General features: G+C 42.0%; 1 protein-coding gene across 2 annotated transcripts in view; it reads right to left on the bottom strand.

Moving 5' to 3' along the window:
* Positions 1–20,085, bottom strand: part of LOC141097070 (baculoviral IAP repeat-containing protein 1-like) — a 102,159-nt gene that overhangs the window by 16,269 nt on the left and 65,805 nt on the right. For both annotated transcript variants that reach the window (XM_073584042.1, XM_073584041.1), the window contains exons 7-8: positions 13,368–13,538; positions 3,908–4,069 (exon numbers count right to left, since the gene is read on the bottom strand). In XM_073584042.1, coding sequence (XP_073440143.1) covers positions 3,908–4,069; positions 13,368–13,538 — 333 coding nt within the window. The remainder of the gene's footprint in view (positions 1–3,907; positions 4,070–13,367; positions 13,539–20,085) is intronic.

Raw genomic sequence — 20,085 nt, 5'->3', positions numbered from 1 at the left:
TCACACAGGGAGAGCATGTGACAGTTTTTCCTGTTTTCCTGTGTCTGTGTATGAGAGAAGCAGCCTGCTGTAGATGCTGCACAGATAGAGACACACAAATGATTTATTCCAGATCTATTAAGCTTTTCATATATTGTTCCTGAATAAAGAAGCTCTGTTGTCACATGCTTGAGAGTATCCTGAATAATTCGCTGCCAACAAGTGGTTAGTACTGCACCTTTTCTATCATGCATATGATGATATCATCAATAACATCTAAGACTGTGTATCATGTATCAATTTTATACCTCTTTTTCTATGCATTGAATACGATGAAATGGTAAGACGATGAAATGGTAAGACAGGATGTTGAGAAGGCTGAACTTTTAAATTCCTATTTTGCATCTGTTTTCTCTCGGAAAGGAAATGCAACATCAACTGTTATTCACTGTCCTATTAAGGGAATAGAAGAATCCAGGATATCTATAAACAGAAAGATAGTGAGGAAACACTTAGCTAACCTAAATGAATTCAAGTCTCCAGGTCCAGATGAATTACACCCCAGAGTACTAAAGGAGATAGCAGAAGAAATTTTTGAACCCCCCCCTCTCCATAATCTTTGAAAATTCTTGGAGAACAGGAGAAGTGCCAGAAGACTGGAGAAGAGCAAATGTTGTTCCTATCTTCAAAAAGGGGAAGAAGGTGGACCCAGGCAACTATAGGCCGGTGAGTCTGACTTCTATACCAGGAAAGATCTTTGAACAAATTATTAAACAACATGTATGTCAATACCTGGATAAGAATGAAGTGATTAAACAGAGTCAGCATGGGTTTGTAACTGATAAGTCATGTCAGACTAACTTAATTTCCTTCTATGACGGTATCACTGATTGGGTGGATCAAGGAAATGCTGTAGATATAGTATATCTTGACTTCAGCAAAGCATTTGACAAAGTCTCTCATACAATCCTTATTGAAAAAATGACTAAGTATGGAATGGACAAGGCAACTGTTAGGTGGATTCATAACTGGCTTAGTGATCGGACCCAAAGAGTGGTCGTAAATGGCTGCACATCCAGTTGGAAGAATGTCTCAAGTGGGGTACCACAGGGCTCTGTCCTGGGCCCTGTATTGTTCAACATCTTTATCAACGATTTAGATGAAGGAATTGAGGGTAAACTGATTAAATTTGCTGATGACACAAAGCTAGGAGGGATAGCTAATACTAGAGAGGAGAGAGAGATGATTCAAAAAGATTTAAATAAACTGGAGAAGTGGGCAGCAACTAACAGAATGGTTTTTAACAGGGAGAAATGCAAAGTACTACATCTGGGCAATAAAAATGAAAAAAGCATATATAGAATGGGAGGAATAGGGCTAAGTGACAGCACATGTGAAAAAGACTTGGGTATACTAATAGATCACAGACTGAATATGAGTCAACAGTGTGATGCAGCAGCAAAAAAGGCAAATGCAATTCTAGGATGTATTAACAGAAGCATACAGTCTAGATCACGTGAAGTCATTATTTCCCTCTACTCCTCTTTGGTCAGACCTCATCTGGAATACTGTGTCCAGTTTTGGGCGCCACATTTTAAAAAAGACATCAACAAACTAGAGCAAGTTCAGAAAAGAGCGACCAGAATGGTGACCGGTCTGCAAACCCTGTCTTATGAGGAAAGGTTGCAGGATTTGGGAATGTTTAGTTTGCAAAAGAGAAGACTGAGAGGAGACTTAATAGCTGTCTACAAATATCTAAAGGGCTGTCACATTGTAGAAGGATCAACTTTATTCTCATTTGCACAAGGAAAGACTAGAAGCAATGGGATGAAACTGAATGGGAAGAGACACAGATTAGATATTAGAAAAAACTTTTTGACAGTTAGAGTGATCAATGAGTGGAACAGGCTGCCACGAGAAGTGGTGAGTTCTCCTTCAATGGAAGTCTTCAAACAGAGGCTGGACAGACATCTGACTGGGATGATTTAGCGAATCCTGCTTTGAGCAGGGGGTTGGACCAGATGGCCCAGGAGGTCCCTTCCAACTCTACGATTCTATGATTCTATGATTCTATGATTCTATGATAATATATTATTATACTGTGGTCATTATGGCATCTAGTGACTATTTTTTAATTATTTGTATTCCTTTCATTATGTCTTAATTTGAATCGATATAAATTGTCTTTTCTAGGAGGAAGGGGACTTGAACTCTAATGTCACCTATTGCATGTAGCAGCGGAGTATTGCCCCTCATCAGAGCAAAGTATGAGATCTGATTTGACTCGGTGAGAGGCCATGACCGGGATCTATTAATTTCCTTGGAATAATTTTTTATAGGATATTCATTTACCTCTGATTATTTCCTCCCTTATTTAAGGACTTCTTTTTGGAACATAGGTTTGACTGTACTGTTCACTCATGTGTTATCCTTAGTGCCTGTGTTTTGCATCTGTGCTCCATTAGTTTTTTCTCATCTGTTTTTCCTATCTGAACGTATATTTTAGCCATTGACACTTACATTTGAATCAGTAAAAAATCAAAAGAAACACAGAAGGAACTGTGAAATACGCAGTATGACACTGATCCGTTTTTTTAAAACAGAGGTCTTTATTGGTCAATGAAGGTATGTGTGGTGTGGTTTGTGTGGTGCGTGTGTTTCCTTGCAGAAAAGGATCCCTTGCATTTCTCACTAGTGAGGGGTTAAGTACTAATATGCTTTCCAAACCGTAAATCTTTCCTGTTTGAACTTTTGCTGTTTGGCTCAATCATTGGTCAGTAAAGGATTAAAGGAGTTTTGCCATAAGATACAATAATCCACAGGATATGTAATAATTTCATGGTTGTTGGGCGTGTGACAAGTGAGACCCATATCAGTCCCAATAACGAGGTTCTCTAAATTCTCTGTTTGAATGGTCTGTGTGACCACCACTACTGCTTCATTCACTTTGGCTGTCACCCTCAGGATTAGTGGGGGGCCCCATCACTCAGAACCCTACCTTTTATACATTTATCATACATTTTGAGGATATACAGTATAATAAATATATTTAGTGGGAAAACCCCTTTAAGCCCTTTATAATCATGCAATGCAAATTTACTTCTAATGGTCACAGAATGTGTATTGTACCGTACCCAGCATGTGCTTGTAACAGCAGTGATCAGAGCTAGCTCCAATCGCTGGTGTTTAACAAATTAGATGTCACTGTCAGTACATAGTGACACATAGAATAAAAGTAAAATATTTATACTGGGTGGTAAATGCTGTAAAAGGAAATCCCAAGAAATTGATGTACAGTATTTTGTCATTATCTAAAATGAAAAATAATAGTAAAGCTAATAAATGACAAATGTGCCCAAAAATGGCACCACCACTGAAAAAAATACTTGTTCCTGAAAAAAGCTATGAAGCTATGACAAAAGTAATAAAAAAAGAACATTCCTTGAAAAATGGGGTAACGTTTTTCCTTGTGGAGAGTGATAAACCAAGCCTGGAATGTCAGAGTGCAAAGACTTATAAGCCCTGCATGCTCCTCTGGGAAATTAATATTCAAATTATCAAATTGTCTCTTCAGAGAGGAAGAGGCCTATCGCCACCTATTGGAAGCAGCTAAAAGCCAAATCAGATCTTCTACTTTGCACTGATAAGGGGCAACAACTCAAAACACTGTCTTGACTTATAAGATTCCAGTAGGTGGCGCTAGAGTTATAGTCCTCTTCAACTCTGAAGAGACAATTTGCATATTTATTCTTACCCTAAAATGGTACAGCAAAGTTTGTTGTTATTAAAGACCACAATAGGCCAGGCCTCAAGGGGATAAAACCCAGCAGACCTTTACATTAATAATAAATACTAATATAAAAAAGTTTTATTTATTGCAGGAATTCCATACTAAATTATTGTTGTCATTTTGGTTTAAAAGTATTACCGAGAGCAGCCATATTATCTTCCTGAAGTAAAGATCCAAAGAAGCTCAGTTCTTTCAGCTTCTTACATCCAGAGAGGGAGCTCATCAGACCATCAAAATCTGCATAGTATTTTAATGCTAAGTGCAGGATCTCCAAATCTGCAAAGTGTTTAATGAATGGAACTGGAAATAAAAGATATATATTAATACACGTCTTAAATAATGATTCAATAATATAGCTTTTTAGCCAAGGGAAATTTCATTATTAACGCCCACAACACAGCGCCAATAGTTGAGTGTTCTCACTAATTGTATGTATGCGGAAATCAACATTAGGCTGTAGTAGTTAAAGGGAATCTCATCCACAATAATTACTTAAACTTAGCCTATAGTTATATGGGTGACTTAGCCCCTGTATGGTGCAACCAAAGTTTTGTTGCAGTATACGTTTCCATTGTTGTGCCTAAAAGGCATTTAGGTTGGCAAGGCCAAGAGATGAGGAGCACCGTTCCACCCCTCAAACAGCAAGGAACACTGCTACCTCCTGTATTTATTGACAAAAAAAGTACCTGACAAATTCCTCCGACATGCATGCACATAGCGATGGGTCGTTTGCAAATTATCTGGTACAAAAAGCTATGAAAGATGGGAACTGACACCCAAGGGAGAACCACAAAGGCTACATTGCTACGATGAGTTTTTTGAGGAGTTTTTGATGCTATATAAAATAGGTTACTTTCATTTTTTCTAAAAAACTCAAGATAAACTCATCTTGGGAATCTAACCTTAAAGTCTCTGAATGACTCTCACTGGTTGTAAAATGACAGTCCTCGTTGGTCGAAACCCTGAGTGGGGTTTCGGCTGCATTAATTTCATCTTAAATGTGTGTTCCTCTGGGTTTAACACATATTTATTTAACAGGCACCTAAAAGATCCAGCTCTTTTTGGTGAGTGAAGTCAAGTGATCCAGATTACCAAAAAGAGCCGGACTGTCCATCACTAATAACAGCAGGACACAACATCAGTGCTCATAAAGCTCTCTTATCTGCTGCATCAACCCAATCGTCCACTTTCTCCTCATCTCTCTGAAGCCTGTATTAGAGGACAGAGGCGCTGCAGCAGAGTGGTCTGAGAGCTCCAAGTGTTACACTATATACGTCTATACCAGTGCTCACAGCAGTTCATGTTAATTGAGGATAGTAATAGTGCACCATATCTCTTGGACATGGCAAGGCTGCATGGAGAGACCTAATTTGCATATCAACATAATTTTTTTTTGGCATATAAAGGCAGTATTTACTTCAACATAAGTACATTTTTCCTAGGAGCTAATTCCCCCAAATGACAATGTGCTTAACTTAAATAAGAGAGGATTCAAAAAGTTCTAAACAAACTGGAACTGTGGGCAACAACTACAACAACTAATAGAATGGTTATTAACAGGGAGAAATGTAAAGACCTACATCTGGGCAAGAAAAATGAAGAAAAAAAGAAAAAAAACATACACAATGAGAGGAGGAGGTCTAAGCAACAGCACATGTGAAAAACACTTGGGTACACTAATAGATCACAGCCTGCACATGAGTCAACATTGTGATGCAGCAGCAAAAATGACACAGTTCTGGGTTGCATTAACAGAAGCATACTGTCTAGATCACGTGAAGTAATTATCCCCCTTTACTCCTCTTTAGTCAGACCTCATCTGGAATGCCGTGTCCAGTTCTTGGCACTAAATTTGAAAAAAATCATGAACAAACTGGAGCAAGTTCAGAGAAGAGCTACCAGAATGGTGACTGGTCTGCAAACAATGTGCTATGAGGAACAGTGAGAGGTTAGGGGAATGTTCAGCTAGCAAAAGAGAAGACTGAGAGGAGACTTAGTAGCTGTCTACAAATACCTCAAGCGCTGTCACAATGTAGAGCAATCAGCTTTATTCTCATTTGCACAAAGAAAGACTAGAAGCAATGAGATGAAACAGACACAGATTAGATATTAGAAAAAAACTTTTTGACAGTGAGGTTGATAAATGAGTGAAACAGGCTGCCACGAGAGGTAGTGAGTGCTTCTTAAACTGAAGTCTTCAGAGGCTGGACAGATATCTGTCTTGGATGATTTACTGAATCCTGCATTGAGCAGGGGGCTGGACCAGATGACCCAGGGGGTCCCTTCCAACTCTAATATTCTATGATTGTTATATTGATTTTGGGGTCATATACTCCCTTTACAGGGAATCTGTCAACATATTTGACCTATCTAAACTATTCATAAGTGCATACAGGTTATAGACTGCTGAAAAAGTCTTCCCTATGTGTCTCTTATCAGATGCCTTGGTGTTGAGAAATCATCTTTTATCACTTTATGTAAATTACCTCTTTAAGGCTCTGGGGAGGACGCTGCTTGGAAGATAACTCTGCTTCCAGAGCTTATTTTGCATGAAGGGGCAGTTACCAGTGTGATGTGTAATGGTTACCAGTGTTACTGCTGTGATGTATAATGGTTACCAGTGTGATGTGTAATTGTTACTTACCAGTATGATGTGTAATAATTAACTGTCATGGGCGGACATACCACCGGTTCAACCGGTGCATTGCACCAGGGCCCAGAGGCTCCAGGGGGCCCCTGCAGGGCGGCTAATGATGAGGGCAATCTCCGGGCCCAAGGCTCCAGGGGGTCCCTGGCCAGATTGCCCTCGTGTAGCGGCGGGCAGGGAGAGATCCCAACAGCTCCGCTGCCTGCTAGAGAAAACAGCAGGAGAGGAGCTGAAACAGACACAGATTAGATATTAGAAATAAACCTTTTGACAGTGAGGTTGATCAATGAGTGAAACAGGCTACCACGAGAGGTAGTGAGTTCTTCTTAAACTGAAGTCTTCAGAGGCTGGACAGAGATCTGTCTTGGATGATTTACTGAATCCTGCATTGAGCAGGGGGCTGGACCAGATGACCCAGGGGGTCCCTTCCAACTCTAATATTCTATGATTGTTATATTGATTTTGGGGTCATATACTCCCTTTACAGGGAATCTGTCAACACATTTGACCTATCTAAACTATTCATAAGTGCATACAGGTTATAGACTGCTGAAAAAGTCCTCCCTGTGTGTCTCATATCAGATGCCTTGTTGTTGAGAAATCATCTTTTATCACTTTATGTAAATTACCTCTTTCAGGCTCTGAGGAGGATGCTGCTTGGAAGATAACACTGCTTCCAGAGCTTATTTTGCATGAAGGGGCAGTTACCAGTGTGATGTGTAATGGTTACCAGTGTTACTGCTGTGATGTATAATGGTTACCAGTGTGATGTGTAATTGTTACTTACCAGTATGATGTGTAATAATTACCTGTCATAGGCGGACATACCACCGGTTCAACCGGTGCATTGCACCAGGGCCCAGAGGCTCCAGGGGGCCCCTGCAGGGCGGCTAATGATGAGGGCAATCTCCGGGCCCAAGGCTCCAGGGGGTCCCTGGCTAGATTGCCCTCGTGTAGCGGCGGGCAGGGAGAGATCCCAACAGCTCCGCTGCCTGCTAGAGAAAACAGCAGGAGAGGAGCTGCAAGGATCCTTCCTGCCCGGCGCCAGCGCTTCCTGTGTCTCTCTGACACAGAGAGCAGCGCTGCTGAATGACGTCATCATTCAGCGGTGCGGCCGCCATGCCAGAGACACAGGAAGCAGCCGGAGGGCGGAGGCGGTGATGCTGCGGAGCGGACATGTGTGGTACTGTGCTGCCTATCACTGCTGATGTGTGCGTGTGACTGTGTATGTGTGTGTGTGTATGTAGTATGATGATGGGAGTGATGGGTAGTGATGGAGAGAAGGCAGTGATGTAGTATGTGTGTGAAGTGGATGTGGATGTATGTATGTGTCGTGTGTATGTGTGTGTGGATCGATGTGTATGTGTGTGTGTGTATGTGGAGAAGGCCATGATGGGGTGATGGGGAGAAGGCCATGATGGGGAGAAGGCCATGATGGAGGTGATGGGGAGAAGGCCGTGATGGAGGTGATGGGGAAAAGGCCATGATGGAAGTGATGGTGAAAAGGCCATGATGGAGGTGATGGGGAAAAGACCATGATGGAGGTGATGGAGAAAAGACCATGAGGGAGGTGATGGGGAGAAGGCCATGATGGAGGTGATGGGGAGAAGGCCATGATGGAGGTGATGGGGAGAAGGCCATGATGGAGGTGATGGAGAGAAGGCCATGATGGAGGTGATGGGGAGAAGGCCATGATGGAGGTGATGGGGAGAAGGCCATGATGGAGGTGATGGGGAAAAGGCTATGATGGAGGTGATGGGGAAAAGGCCATGATGGAGGTGATGGGGAAAAGGCCATGATGGAGGTGATGGAGAAAAGGCCATGATGGAGGTGATGGGGAGAAGGCCATGATGGAGGTGATGGTGAGAAGGCCAAGATGGGGGTGAGGCAGAGGGCAATGATGGGGATGGTGGGGGAAGAGAAAATGATGGAAGTGGTGGAAAGGGCAATGATGGGGTGGGGGAGAAGGCAATGATTGTGGTAGTGGAAAAGACAATGATGGGAGTGATGGAAAAGGAGGCAATGATGGGGGTGGTGGAGAAGACAATGATGGAGGTGGTAGAAAGGGCAATGATGGGGTGGCAGGGGAGAAAGTAATGATAGTGGTGGGGGAGAAGGCAATGATGGAAGTGGTAAAGAGGGCAATGATGGGGTGGGTTGGAGGACAATAATGGGATGTGGGAAGAGGAGGACAATGAAGGGTGTAGGGGATTGGGATGGGGGGAAGGGGGACTTACAATGGACTAAGAAACAGGGGTAGGTGGAGGAAGACATTATCGCTTATTATGTCTAACACAGTCCCTTAGTATATAGTGTACTCGTTTATTATGTCTAACACAGTCCCTTAGCATATAGTATATGTACTTATATGTATAACAGTCCCTTAGCATATAGTGTACTCACTAATTCTGTATAACACCATCCTTAGTTACATAGTTTCCTCTTATTATTATTACGTACCATCCTCTCTAGTTATATATGGTGCCGTCCCTTATTATATAGCTTCCTCTGCTGTTATGTACAGTGCTTTCTCTTACATAGTGTATTCTTGTTAATTTTGTTATTAACAGTGCCCTCTTTTATTACATAGTCCCCTCTCTTTTTAGATATAAAATGACTGCTGATGGAGGAGCCGGTGACCAGACGACCAGTCCATCATCTCCTCCATTAGAAAGGAAGCTTTCCTAGCCATCATTGCATTATACAGCTAACAAGACAGGACGGTATGTAATAAAAAACAGGGCTCTATATAATCCAATATGTAGGGAACGGTGCTGTACATAGCAAGAGAGCGCACTGCATAATAAGGGACGGCAATATACATAATAAAGGAGACTATGTAATATATACATGTATGTTTGTGGCGCAATATATATATATAGCTTTGTCGCCATAAAAGGAAGGGGGCCCAGACACATTTCTTGCACAGGGGCCCCAAGCTGTCAGTATCGGCCCCTGTTACCTGTGATGTGCAATAGCCGCTCTCTGCTCTCCTGATATCACTGCAGAGCTGTGTGTGGTTATAACTGACACATCTGCATTTTCCTCTCAGCATCAGCTTCGAGCTCACAGGCAGACAGATTTGTGATATTGTTGCAATATAACAGAGCTCAGAGAGTTGCAAAATGTGTTTGCAAGAAGACAAATTACATTTCTCCTGTTCTGTGTTAGTTACATGTCTTACACTGGTAACTGTGCCTTCATGTAAAATAATCCCTGGAGGCAGAGTTATCTTCCAGGCAGTGTCCTCCCCAGAACCTGGAAGAGGGCATTTAGGCTAGTTTCACACTAGCATTCGTGGGCGCAGTGCAGGGCCGCCGCTAAGCCCCGCCCCTGGCAGCGCCCCCTCCGGTCAGTTCCTCCTCGGATCACATGATGCTGCATGCGATCAGCATATCCTATATTTAGCGTTGGATACGCTGGTCGTGCGCGGACCATGCGCTGGTCTGATTTTGCTGGCACTGCGCCCTTTTGGCGCTACGCCCAGCGCACAAAAACGCACCGTGTTGCATTTTTGTGCGCTGGGCGCAGAGCCAGCAAAATCAGACCAGCGCATGATCAGCGTATCCAATGCAAAATATAGGATACGCTGATCGCATGCAGCCTCATGCGATCAGAGGAGGAACTGACCTGAGGGGGCGGGGCTTAGCGGCGGCCCTGCGCTGCGCCCTCGAACGCTAATGTGAAACTAGCCTTACTTATTAAAAAAACAAGGACTTCTCTGGAATAAGACATCAGACTGCAGATATGAAGAGAACCTATATAGAATAACGGAGTCAAAATACCCAAACAAAAACTAGACTATGGAAATCACACTGATCAAATATTATAATAGTGTTACATTTTATTAGACATTGTTTTAAACAAAGACATAGTACAGAAAAAACTTGACAGAATGAGTCTATATCCAAGGTGGAGACATATCAGGAAGGCAAATCTGGTATAAATATATAGCCCATATAAGTAATATTACCCTAAAATGTGGTATGTCATGAAAAATTACCAAGAGGAGGGAGGGATTGAAACAGACACTTGTCAAAAATGTGTCAACAAAACACACCTTCCTTCATGTTCATCCTGGGGACTGCCCCTAAGCTCAAAAACGATAAATTCCCAAGTGGGGGTCTACATGAGCCCAGGAAAAATCCCCACAGCAATCAAAACGAAGGTGGAAACATTAAATAGTCGATCTGTGCCTGCAAGCCCATTACAAAAAATCACCCCTCCTACCAACCATGAAAAAATGGCCCACTAAAATACCATTGATAGTGCCATATAATGCGTCACCTTACCCATGTGGGGTCCTGAAAAGCCTCCCTGCTGCCCGACGCATTTTGCCCTGCTGGGCTTCTTCGGGGGGCTGTGTGGGTGCTAAACAGAGCCAGCTGCATCCTTTATATAGGGGGATGAGAAAGAAAGTGGCGCGCTCCATTAAAGAAGTCGCGCATGTGCAGAAGGTCTCCTGTTTCCCGTCACGTCACTACCGGTCCTCCCGGCACCCGGCGTGCGCCCACGCAGTGGCCGTTGCCATGACTGCATGTACACACAACGGACCCGTGAGGAGGACTGCAGCGGCGCGACAGGTCACTACTGCGCATGTGTGAAGCCAATAATTTAGCCCCTGTGAGTATCACTACATAAAATATATGGCACCATAATGGTTGATCAAGCAAAGTTTATATTGATCAAGTCAAGGAGAATTTAACCTCATAGTGTTGCCGATTTGAAAAAAAAGGGGGGGTCACAGCATAATTGCATGCAACCACCAACTAAGTTTTAACCACTACTTATCCATTGTACTAAATCGTGATCTATCAATGGTATTTTAGTGGGCCATTTTTTCATGGTTGGTAGGAGGGGTGATTTTTTGTAATGGGCTTGCAGGCACAGATCGACTATTTAATGTTTCCACCTTCGTTTTGATTGCTGTGGGGATTTTTCCTGGGCTCATGTAGACCCCCACTTGGGAATTTATAGTTTTTGAGCTTAGGGGCAGTCCCCAGGATGAACATGAAGGAAGGTGTGTTTTGTTGACACATTTTTGACAAGTGTCTGTTTCAATCCCTCCCTCCTCTGGGCAATTTATCACGACATACCACATTTTAGGGTAATATTACTTATATGTGCTATATATTTATACCAGATTTGCCTTCCTGATGTGTCTCCACCTTGGATATAGACTCATTCTGTCAAGTTTTTTCTGTACTATGTCTTTGTAAAAAAAATGTCTAATAAAATGTAACACTTTTATAATATTTGATCGGTGTGATTTCCATAGTCTAGTTTTTGTTTGGGTATTTTGACTCCGTTATTCTATATAGGTTCTTATGATATGGGGAATTGCCCATTAATTTTGATGTTTTGAGAAAATTATTTATAGCAGGTATGATATTATCTGTTCTGCAGATATGAAGGTATCATTTTATTCCGCTTCCTATGACCTACATGTCCATATAGATGGCTCAGGAGGGACGATCCTACGGTCAGATTCCTTTTAATACCATACATTGTGTGGTGAGTGGTAACCGATGGAAGGCAATATGACTACTAATTCTACACAGGATTTGTTTATTTTCGCTTACTATGGAAAAGTATTGGTCAATTCAGGTATGATAGGAAAAAACAATAGGGAATCTTTTATTCCAAATTGTTACATTTTCATTATTAATCCACTGGAGCAATAAAAAAATGGTTTCAAAGGTGGCATAGCATTTTTTTTTTCTAAAAGAGTTCTCTGCAAGTTTTGACCACAGCTTGCTTAGCAATGCCCTTTTTGGTTCAGCCTAGAGAGAGAACTGTGTGGACATACAGTATGTGAATGTGATTAATATGTCCATCAAAACTATGTAGTCTGTGGAATAAACTTGTACATAAGCTTTAATTTATGCAGCTTATCTATTGAAGCAAAACATTTAGCGTGATTTCTAATATTTTTTCTTAGAGAATTTATTCTCTCTGTGCACAAGACTTAATGGCTATGTAGACCGTTGCAGATTTTTTTATTGGTGCTCTACAGCATAAGCCCTATATCTAGTTGAGTATTTTGCAGAAATCTTACAAACTTGTTAGAGCATCTGGTCCTGATAATTCTCTGTCCTCTCTTTCTCAGTGTTGCTGACAGTAGGTAATCGGGTTGTACACTGATTTTCACAGCATGAAACTGGGGTAAAGAATCTCAAGAAAGACCAGAAAATAGCATATACAGGGTGGGCCATTTAATGGATACACCTAAATAAAATAGGAATGGTTGGTGATATCAACTTCCTGTTTGTGGCACATTAGTATATGGGAGGGGGAAACTTTTCAAGATGGGTGGGGACCATGGTGGCCATTTTGAAGTCAGCCATTTTGGATCCAACTTTATTTTTTCCAATGGGAAGAGGGTCATGTGACACATCAAACTTATTGAGAAATTCACAAGAAAAACAATTGTGGGCTTGGTTTTAACATAGATTTATTGTTTCATGAGTTATTTACAAGTTGAAAAGTTTCCCCTCTCCTATATACTAATGTGCCACAAAGAGGAAGTTGATATCACCAACCATTCCCATTTTATTTAGGTGTATCCATATAAATGGCCCACCCTGTAGAGTAGTATGAAAGCACATGTAAAAGAAACTGCAGCACTGAAGCAAGATAGAAGATGTGATGATAAATGATCTACTGAAAATCTCAGCAGCCTGGAGACATGCATACCTCACACTCAGCCTATATTACTGAAAGGGACACTACCACGAGAGAAAAATGTGAAAAGTTGGTCAAGCTGCAAGGTGAATATTATGAGATTTGAATATGAATAAAAGAATGAATATTGCAGAACTTAGCAGCACAATTTTCTAAGCAAAGGTAACCATTAATATATTTTTAGGTACCAAAGAGGCCCCACTTCTTTTGTAATTATGATGAGCAAAGTTGGACTGCATGGCTCATTTTCCAACCATAAATACTTACCAAATTTTATTGATCCAGTGCTAACACTAGTGCAACCAAAAGCAAGTTTTTTCATTTGACCCAGTTTTTCAAATTCTGTTGGTAGATGGTCAAGCACCTCAGGGTTTTGCAGCAGATAGATAGATACTTCTGATAAGTTAGAAAAGTTGTGAAAACCACTAATCAAATGCTCTAGAACCAAAAAAAATCAAGATTAAGGAAAGAACTTTAAATAGACACTATCAAGTGGAATGGTCTCTTGTTTACTTGTTTTTAATTAATCGAGAGACTTAACAAAAAAAATAAATAATAGTTAATAAGTAACACCCACAAGCTTAAATGTTTTTTTTCCCAGATTTTATGTGATTATATCATCACTATGTAGCAATTATTTGTGAAGTGTAAAGGAAATAATACATGGTTTTCTAAATATTTGAAAAAATATAAATCTGAAAATTGTGATGTGTATTTGAATGCAGCCCCCTCAGTCCATACTTTGTAGGATCACCTTTTGCTGGAATTACTGCTGCAAGTCTTTTGGGGTAGGTCTCTACCAACTTTGCACATCTAAAAGCTGACATTTGTGCCCATTCTACTTTGCAAGCTAGCTCTGTCTTAGTGAGATTGTATGGAGAATATCTCTGAACACCAATTTTCAAGTTTTGTTACAGATTCTTAATGGGATTTTCGTCTGAACTGTGACTGGGTCATTCACACACAGGAATATCCTTTCATGTAAAGCATCCATTATAGCTCTGGTAGTTTAGGGTCGGTGACCTGCTAGAAGGTGAACCTACATCCCAATTTCAAGTCGTTTTCAGCTTTTTCCCTTAGGATTACCCTGTCACTGCTGAAGAAAAACATCCCCACAGCAAGACGCTGCCACCACCATGTTTGACAGTGGTGATAGTGTTTTGAGGGTGACGTGCAGTGTTATATTTCCACAACATAGAGTTTTGTATTTAGCCCAAAAAGTTTTACTTTGGTCTCATCTGACCAAAGAATATTATTCCACGTGTCATGAAGGGGACACAGGTAGGATGTGGAAGATGGAGGAAGCACGTGGAAGAATATTTTTCAAGGCACTGTATAATTAATTTAAAAAAATGAAAAAATATCTCTTTCGTTAGTATGACATGTTTTTCCACTTTTGCAAGTCCCACCTCTGAAGTGACACACACATGTTCTGACAGTTCTCATCATGCTGACTTTATATTCCCACTATTTCAACCAATGCCCTAAGGCAGAAACTTAAGCCATGAGATCTCACTAGTTGTCTTGAGATCTTGCAGTTATAAATAAAACAGCATATTAGAAATGATTTAATTTGATATTTCTCCTTAATTCACAGTCCTAATCTCTCTGGAGGAGAGCGTTGGACTAATTTATTTGCTTATAATATTGAACACCTGATACTTTTATCGAATTGCAAAAATAATTATACCTATTATTATTGTAAATTTTTATGCAGATTTGTGATTATAATATTATGTGGAGGAAGTACAGGTTCTCTTTAAATAAGACCATCGAGTCTTATAGTATTGCTCGGTGAAAGAAAAATATTCAAATTAGCACTGTTTTCTTTAATTTCCCCTTGTCTCTAACACAATGGCAACCATTTGCTGAGCTTCACAAAGGATTAATGCTGAACTGTAGTGATGAGCGAACATGCTCGATGATGCTCGGATATCATTCGAGTATCTGGGTGCTCGGTTGACTCGGCACTTGTTGACTTTTGGCTGGTGCTCGGATTGAATGCTCGAATCCCCGCCCCGCATGTTTGGCGCCTTTTACACATCCAATAAACAGCCTGCCAGACACTATAATGCCGTAGCCATCTTGGTAGTGGCATTACTGTGACTGGCTGGCCAAATGACCTCATCAAAAGTTATAAAAGGACAGGTGCCGCCATGCTCGGCACACTGACCCCATTGCACAGCTCAGGGACAGTTGTGATTGGAGGGAGAGAGTAGCTGTCCATGACTGTGTGTGCACAATTTCATTAATCAGAGTCCTCTAGTGGTGCTACTGGGGCTGATGCTGAACCATCACACTAAAAGTGCCTCTAATGGCTAATCTTGTTCTTTTTCTGTTGCTGTGTGATACATTCTTACATTTTGCATTTAGCCTAGGGACTACAGCTGGAGCAGGGATTGCCTGAATACAGCCTCAAGGCCGGGCTTAGGGCTTTGCAGTCTATTGCTAAATATCTAGCTTCTGCAGGGGACCATATTTATTTATTTTTTTGGTGAAAAAATTGATTGTATTGTCATTCATACAGTTCAACGTGCTATGTGTAAAATTACGGTGATTTAAATTTTTTAAAAACCGCCTGGCCTGCTACAGTTCACAGCATTTTTTTTGTTCCAAAAATTGACTATTGTCATCCATACAGTTTAACGTGCTTTGTGTAAAAGTACAGTGGTTTAAAAAAAATTTAAAACCGCTTAGTTTCAATTAACCAAGGAAACTTGGTTTCCAAAGACCTAGCAATTACAAAATGTGTGTGTAATTCGTGCGGTATGGATAGGGAAGAGGAAGTGCTGATGATGGTGCAGCCGACGAGGACGTGAGGCATGTGCGACTGCGCCTGTTGCTGGAGCATATACAACACGCCCATCCACGACACATAGCTTCCTGTCCTACTTTGCAGGGAGGCACAGGTCACCACTTCTGAAGCCACACCGGCGTGAACAGGATTTAGGTTAGATAGCAGATAATGCTTCCAGCATGCTTGGTAGCACCACTCAGTCTTGCACATGATCCATTCTCACCATCCTAGAGTCTAGATCACTTAATTCTCACCCTGATCCTCCTTCCTCCCACCACGTCGAGTCTCAGGAGACCAGTGATCCCACTGTAGGACACTTTTTACATCATCATTTCTGGATTGTGCCCTGCATGTTCCAGGGCTGAATGCCTGGGTCCACAAATGTGGATACTACTCCCTATTCCCCTGTGCCAGGTGCTTGCCAATCCCATGACCATGTCACTGGCACAGATGCCTCCCTCCCTGTACCTGTCATTGCACATTCTGAGGCACGATGATCAGACATTTCCAAATCCTTGTCCCAGCACAGCATTGAGCTGTTCCTAGCCCAGGCCTTGGAATGAAAAAGAAAGTTCCCAACCACCCACCCACAGGTTAAAATACTAAATGGGCACATTTTCTGGCTGCTTGTAGTGGAGATATTGCAGTTTAGACTTGTAGACACAGAGGGTGTCTTCCGACTCATGAAGGCAGCCGTCCATTGGTACTCAGTCCCCAGCCACCATTATATCTCCCGGTATGCCATCCCTGCCTTGCACCAGGACTAGTCCAGGAACATCACCTGGGCTCTTACTAATGTGGTTACTGGGATGATCCACTTAACGAGTGACACGTGGACAAGCGCTTGTGACCATGGACGCAACATTTCCCTGTTGGCATGTGGGGTAAATATTGGGGAGGCCGTTGCCAAGTACCACCCTGGCACGGCACATCTATTACTGATGCTGAGGATTGCTGGACCTACTTCTATCAGGGTTTCCTCCACCTCTTACACCAGTTCCCGAACCCCCTGCTGCTCCTCCTCATGCTCTATCTCTGATCTGTTTTCTCAGCGGCAACAGGCTCTGCTGAAGCTAATTTGTCTAGGAGACAAACCACACACAGCAGCAGAGTTATTGATAGGAATAACAGACCAGACATCTGTGGCTCTCGCCGCTGAACCTACAACCAGGCATGGTCGTTTGTGATAATGGCCATAACCTGGTGGCGACTGTGAAGCTTGCCAAACTCATACACATAACATGCTTGTCCCACATCTTCAATTTGGCATTTCAGCGGTTTCTGAAAACCTACCCGGATTTGTTAGAGCTTCTGGTCAAGATACGCCACGTCGGCACCTATTTTTGCAAGTCAGCTCCAGCTGCTGACACACTGGCAGTGCTGTAGCTGTGCATGCAAGTGCCAGCTCACTGACTGGTGTGCGACATCACCATGTGCTGGAATGCCACACTGCGCGTGCTGGCAATGCTTTTTGAGCAGCAAAGGCCAGTTGTGGAATAACAGCTCCAACATGCCTGTCAGTATTCTGATCCTCCATACATAACAACTGAAGATTGGGCATGGATGTATAACATTTGTGCAGTTCTTTAATACTTTGAGAACTCTAAAAGGATGGTGAGCAGCGATGACTGATGCTGCTGACAATTAAACATGAAGATTTGCATGCAGACCAGGTAGCGATGGAGGAATACATGAGACAGGAAGATACTACCCAGACCAACCTCATCACATTTGCTCAGCTTGGATTGGGTAACAATGAGGAGGTGGAGGCTGAGGAGGAGGAGGAGAAAGAGGAACTGGAGCTGGTTGCTGGCGCAACAGGCTAGAACCCACACAAGCTTTGTCCCGTCTCTCCTACATGGATGGGCTGAGGATGGGAATGAGAAGGAAAAGAGGGAGGAGGAGATGGGGAGTCATAATCATGGTGCAGACAGGGAAGGGTTGGCGTTAGGGACCATGGCACATATGGCCGACTTGATGTACCGCTAACTTTCCTGTGACCCTCGCATTATGTCCATCTTGGCCAAAAAAGAGTACTAGTTGTTCACCCTGCTAGACCCCACACTACAAGGTGAACCTTGCATCTCTCCTTCCTGAAATGTAGAGGTCTACTAAAATAGTGTTATACCAGAAGGCCATTGTGGAAAATATGTTGGAAAAATTCCCATCAGACATTGCCAGCGGTAGTGGGCAAGCTTCCTTGCCCAACCAAAGTGGAGAAGCAAGGGAGACACACACCAGGTACAGCAGAGGCAGGGCTACACTGTCAAAGGCATGGGTCTATTTCATGACACCCTCCCAGCATTCAGGCCCTGATCACTGGGTATTTTTGACAAGGAGAAGAATGTTTTTAAAGAAGATCAAGCAATACCTGACCAACAAAACCAGCATACTCCCTAATTACTCTGCGACTTTCAACTATTGGGTCTCAAAGCAGGACACCTGGTATGAGCTGTTCCTCTAGGTTTTGGAGGTGTTGTGCTGCTCTGCTACTAGCGTCTTGTTTGAGCAGTCCTTTAGTGCCTTCGGGTGGGGGGGGGGTCATAACAGGCAGGCACTTTCAACTGACAGCAGAAAATGCTGACAGGCTCACCCTGATAAAAATGAACAAGCAGCAGCACATAAATAGTTGTTAATCTTCAATATTTGAATGAGGCCCTCTAGTTGTTTTCTTCAAGGGTATATGGATGACTCTCCTTAGAATTTGTTTCTTGATTTTCACTGTGTGCAGAGCCTTTATGAGTGTAGAAGTAACACAAATACACTTTCTTAATTTTTTTTTATGAGGCACTACAGTTGGTGCCATCAGGGGTGTACGCATGACGAGGAAGCCTGCAGCACTGCCTGTGACAGATCGCTGATCTGTCACAGCGATCTGTGATGTGACAGATCAGCGATCTGTCACATGACAGTGATGTCCCCCCTGGGACATTGCAATAAAGTTAAAAAAAAAGTGTAAAAATAATTTATAAAAAATTGCTAAATAAATTAAAAAAAAAAAATTCCCTTATAAATTAATTTTATGGAAATAAAAAAAAACAAAACAAAAGTACACATATTTGGTATCGCCGCGTCCGTAATGACCCTCCCTATAAAACTCTCTCACTAGTTAACCCCTTTAGCGAACCCCTTAAAAAATAAAAATAAAAAACAAAGCAAAAAATAATGATTTATTATCATACCACCGAACAAAAAGTGCAATAACGCGCAATCAAAAAGACGGATATAAATAACCATGGTACCGCTCAAAACGTCATCTTGTCCCGCAAAAAACGAGCTGCCACACAGCGTCATCAGCGAAAAAATAAAAAAGTTATAGCTCGCAGAATAAAGCGATGCAAAAATAATTATTTTTTACATAAAATTGTTTTCGTTGCATAAAAGCGCCAAACATAAAAAAAGAGATAAATGAGGTGCAGCTGTAATCGTACTGACCCGAAGAATAAAGCCGCCTTATCAATTTTACCACAAGCGGAACGGAACGCACCCCCCAAAAGAAATTCTTGAAATGCTGGTTTTTGTTCATTCTGCTTCCCAAAAATCGGAATAAAAAGCGATCAAAAAATGTCATGCACCCGAAAATGGTACCAATAAAAACGTCAACTCGTCCCACAAAAAATAAGACCTCACATGACTTTGTGGGTCAAAATACGGAAAAATTATAGCTCTCAAAATGTGGTGATGAAAAAACTATTTTTACAATAAAAAGCGTCTTTTTGCGTATGACAGCTGCCAAACATAAAAACCCGCTATAAATAGTAAATCAAACCCTCCCTTATCACCCCCTTAGTTAGAGAAAAATAATAAAATTAAAAAAAATGTAATTATTTCCATTTTCCCATTAGTGTTAGGGCTAGGGTTAGGGTTAGGGCTAGGGTTAGGGCTAGGGTTAGGGCTGAGATTAGTGTTAAGGGTGTGTTGGGGCTAGGGTTGGAGTTAGAATTGGGGGGTTTTCACTGTTTGGGCACATCAGGTTCTCTCCAAACGCAACATGGTGTCTGATCTCAATTCCAGCCAATTCTGCGTTGAAAAAGTCAAATGGTGCTCCTTCACTTCCAAGCTCTGCCATGCGCCCAAACAGTGGTTTACCCCCACATATGGGGTATCGGCCTGTTAGGCGTCAGGTTTCTGTGTCTGCTCTGCAGGAATCCAGAGACCGCTCCAGAGACTAAGCCCCTCTGTGCTCCT

This window comes from Dendrobates tinctorius, unplaced genomic scaffold, assembly GCF_039654945.1.
Source record: "Dendrobates tinctorius isolate UK_male_01 unplaced genomic scaffold, ASM3965494v1 ptg000083l, whole genome shotgun sequence".
Taxonomy (NCBI): domain Eukaryota; kingdom Metazoa; phylum Chordata; class Amphibia; order Anura; family Dendrobatidae; genus Dendrobates; species Dendrobates tinctorius.
Note: the sequence above shows the minus strand (reverse complement) of the source record. Positions and strands in the feature narration are given on the sequence as shown.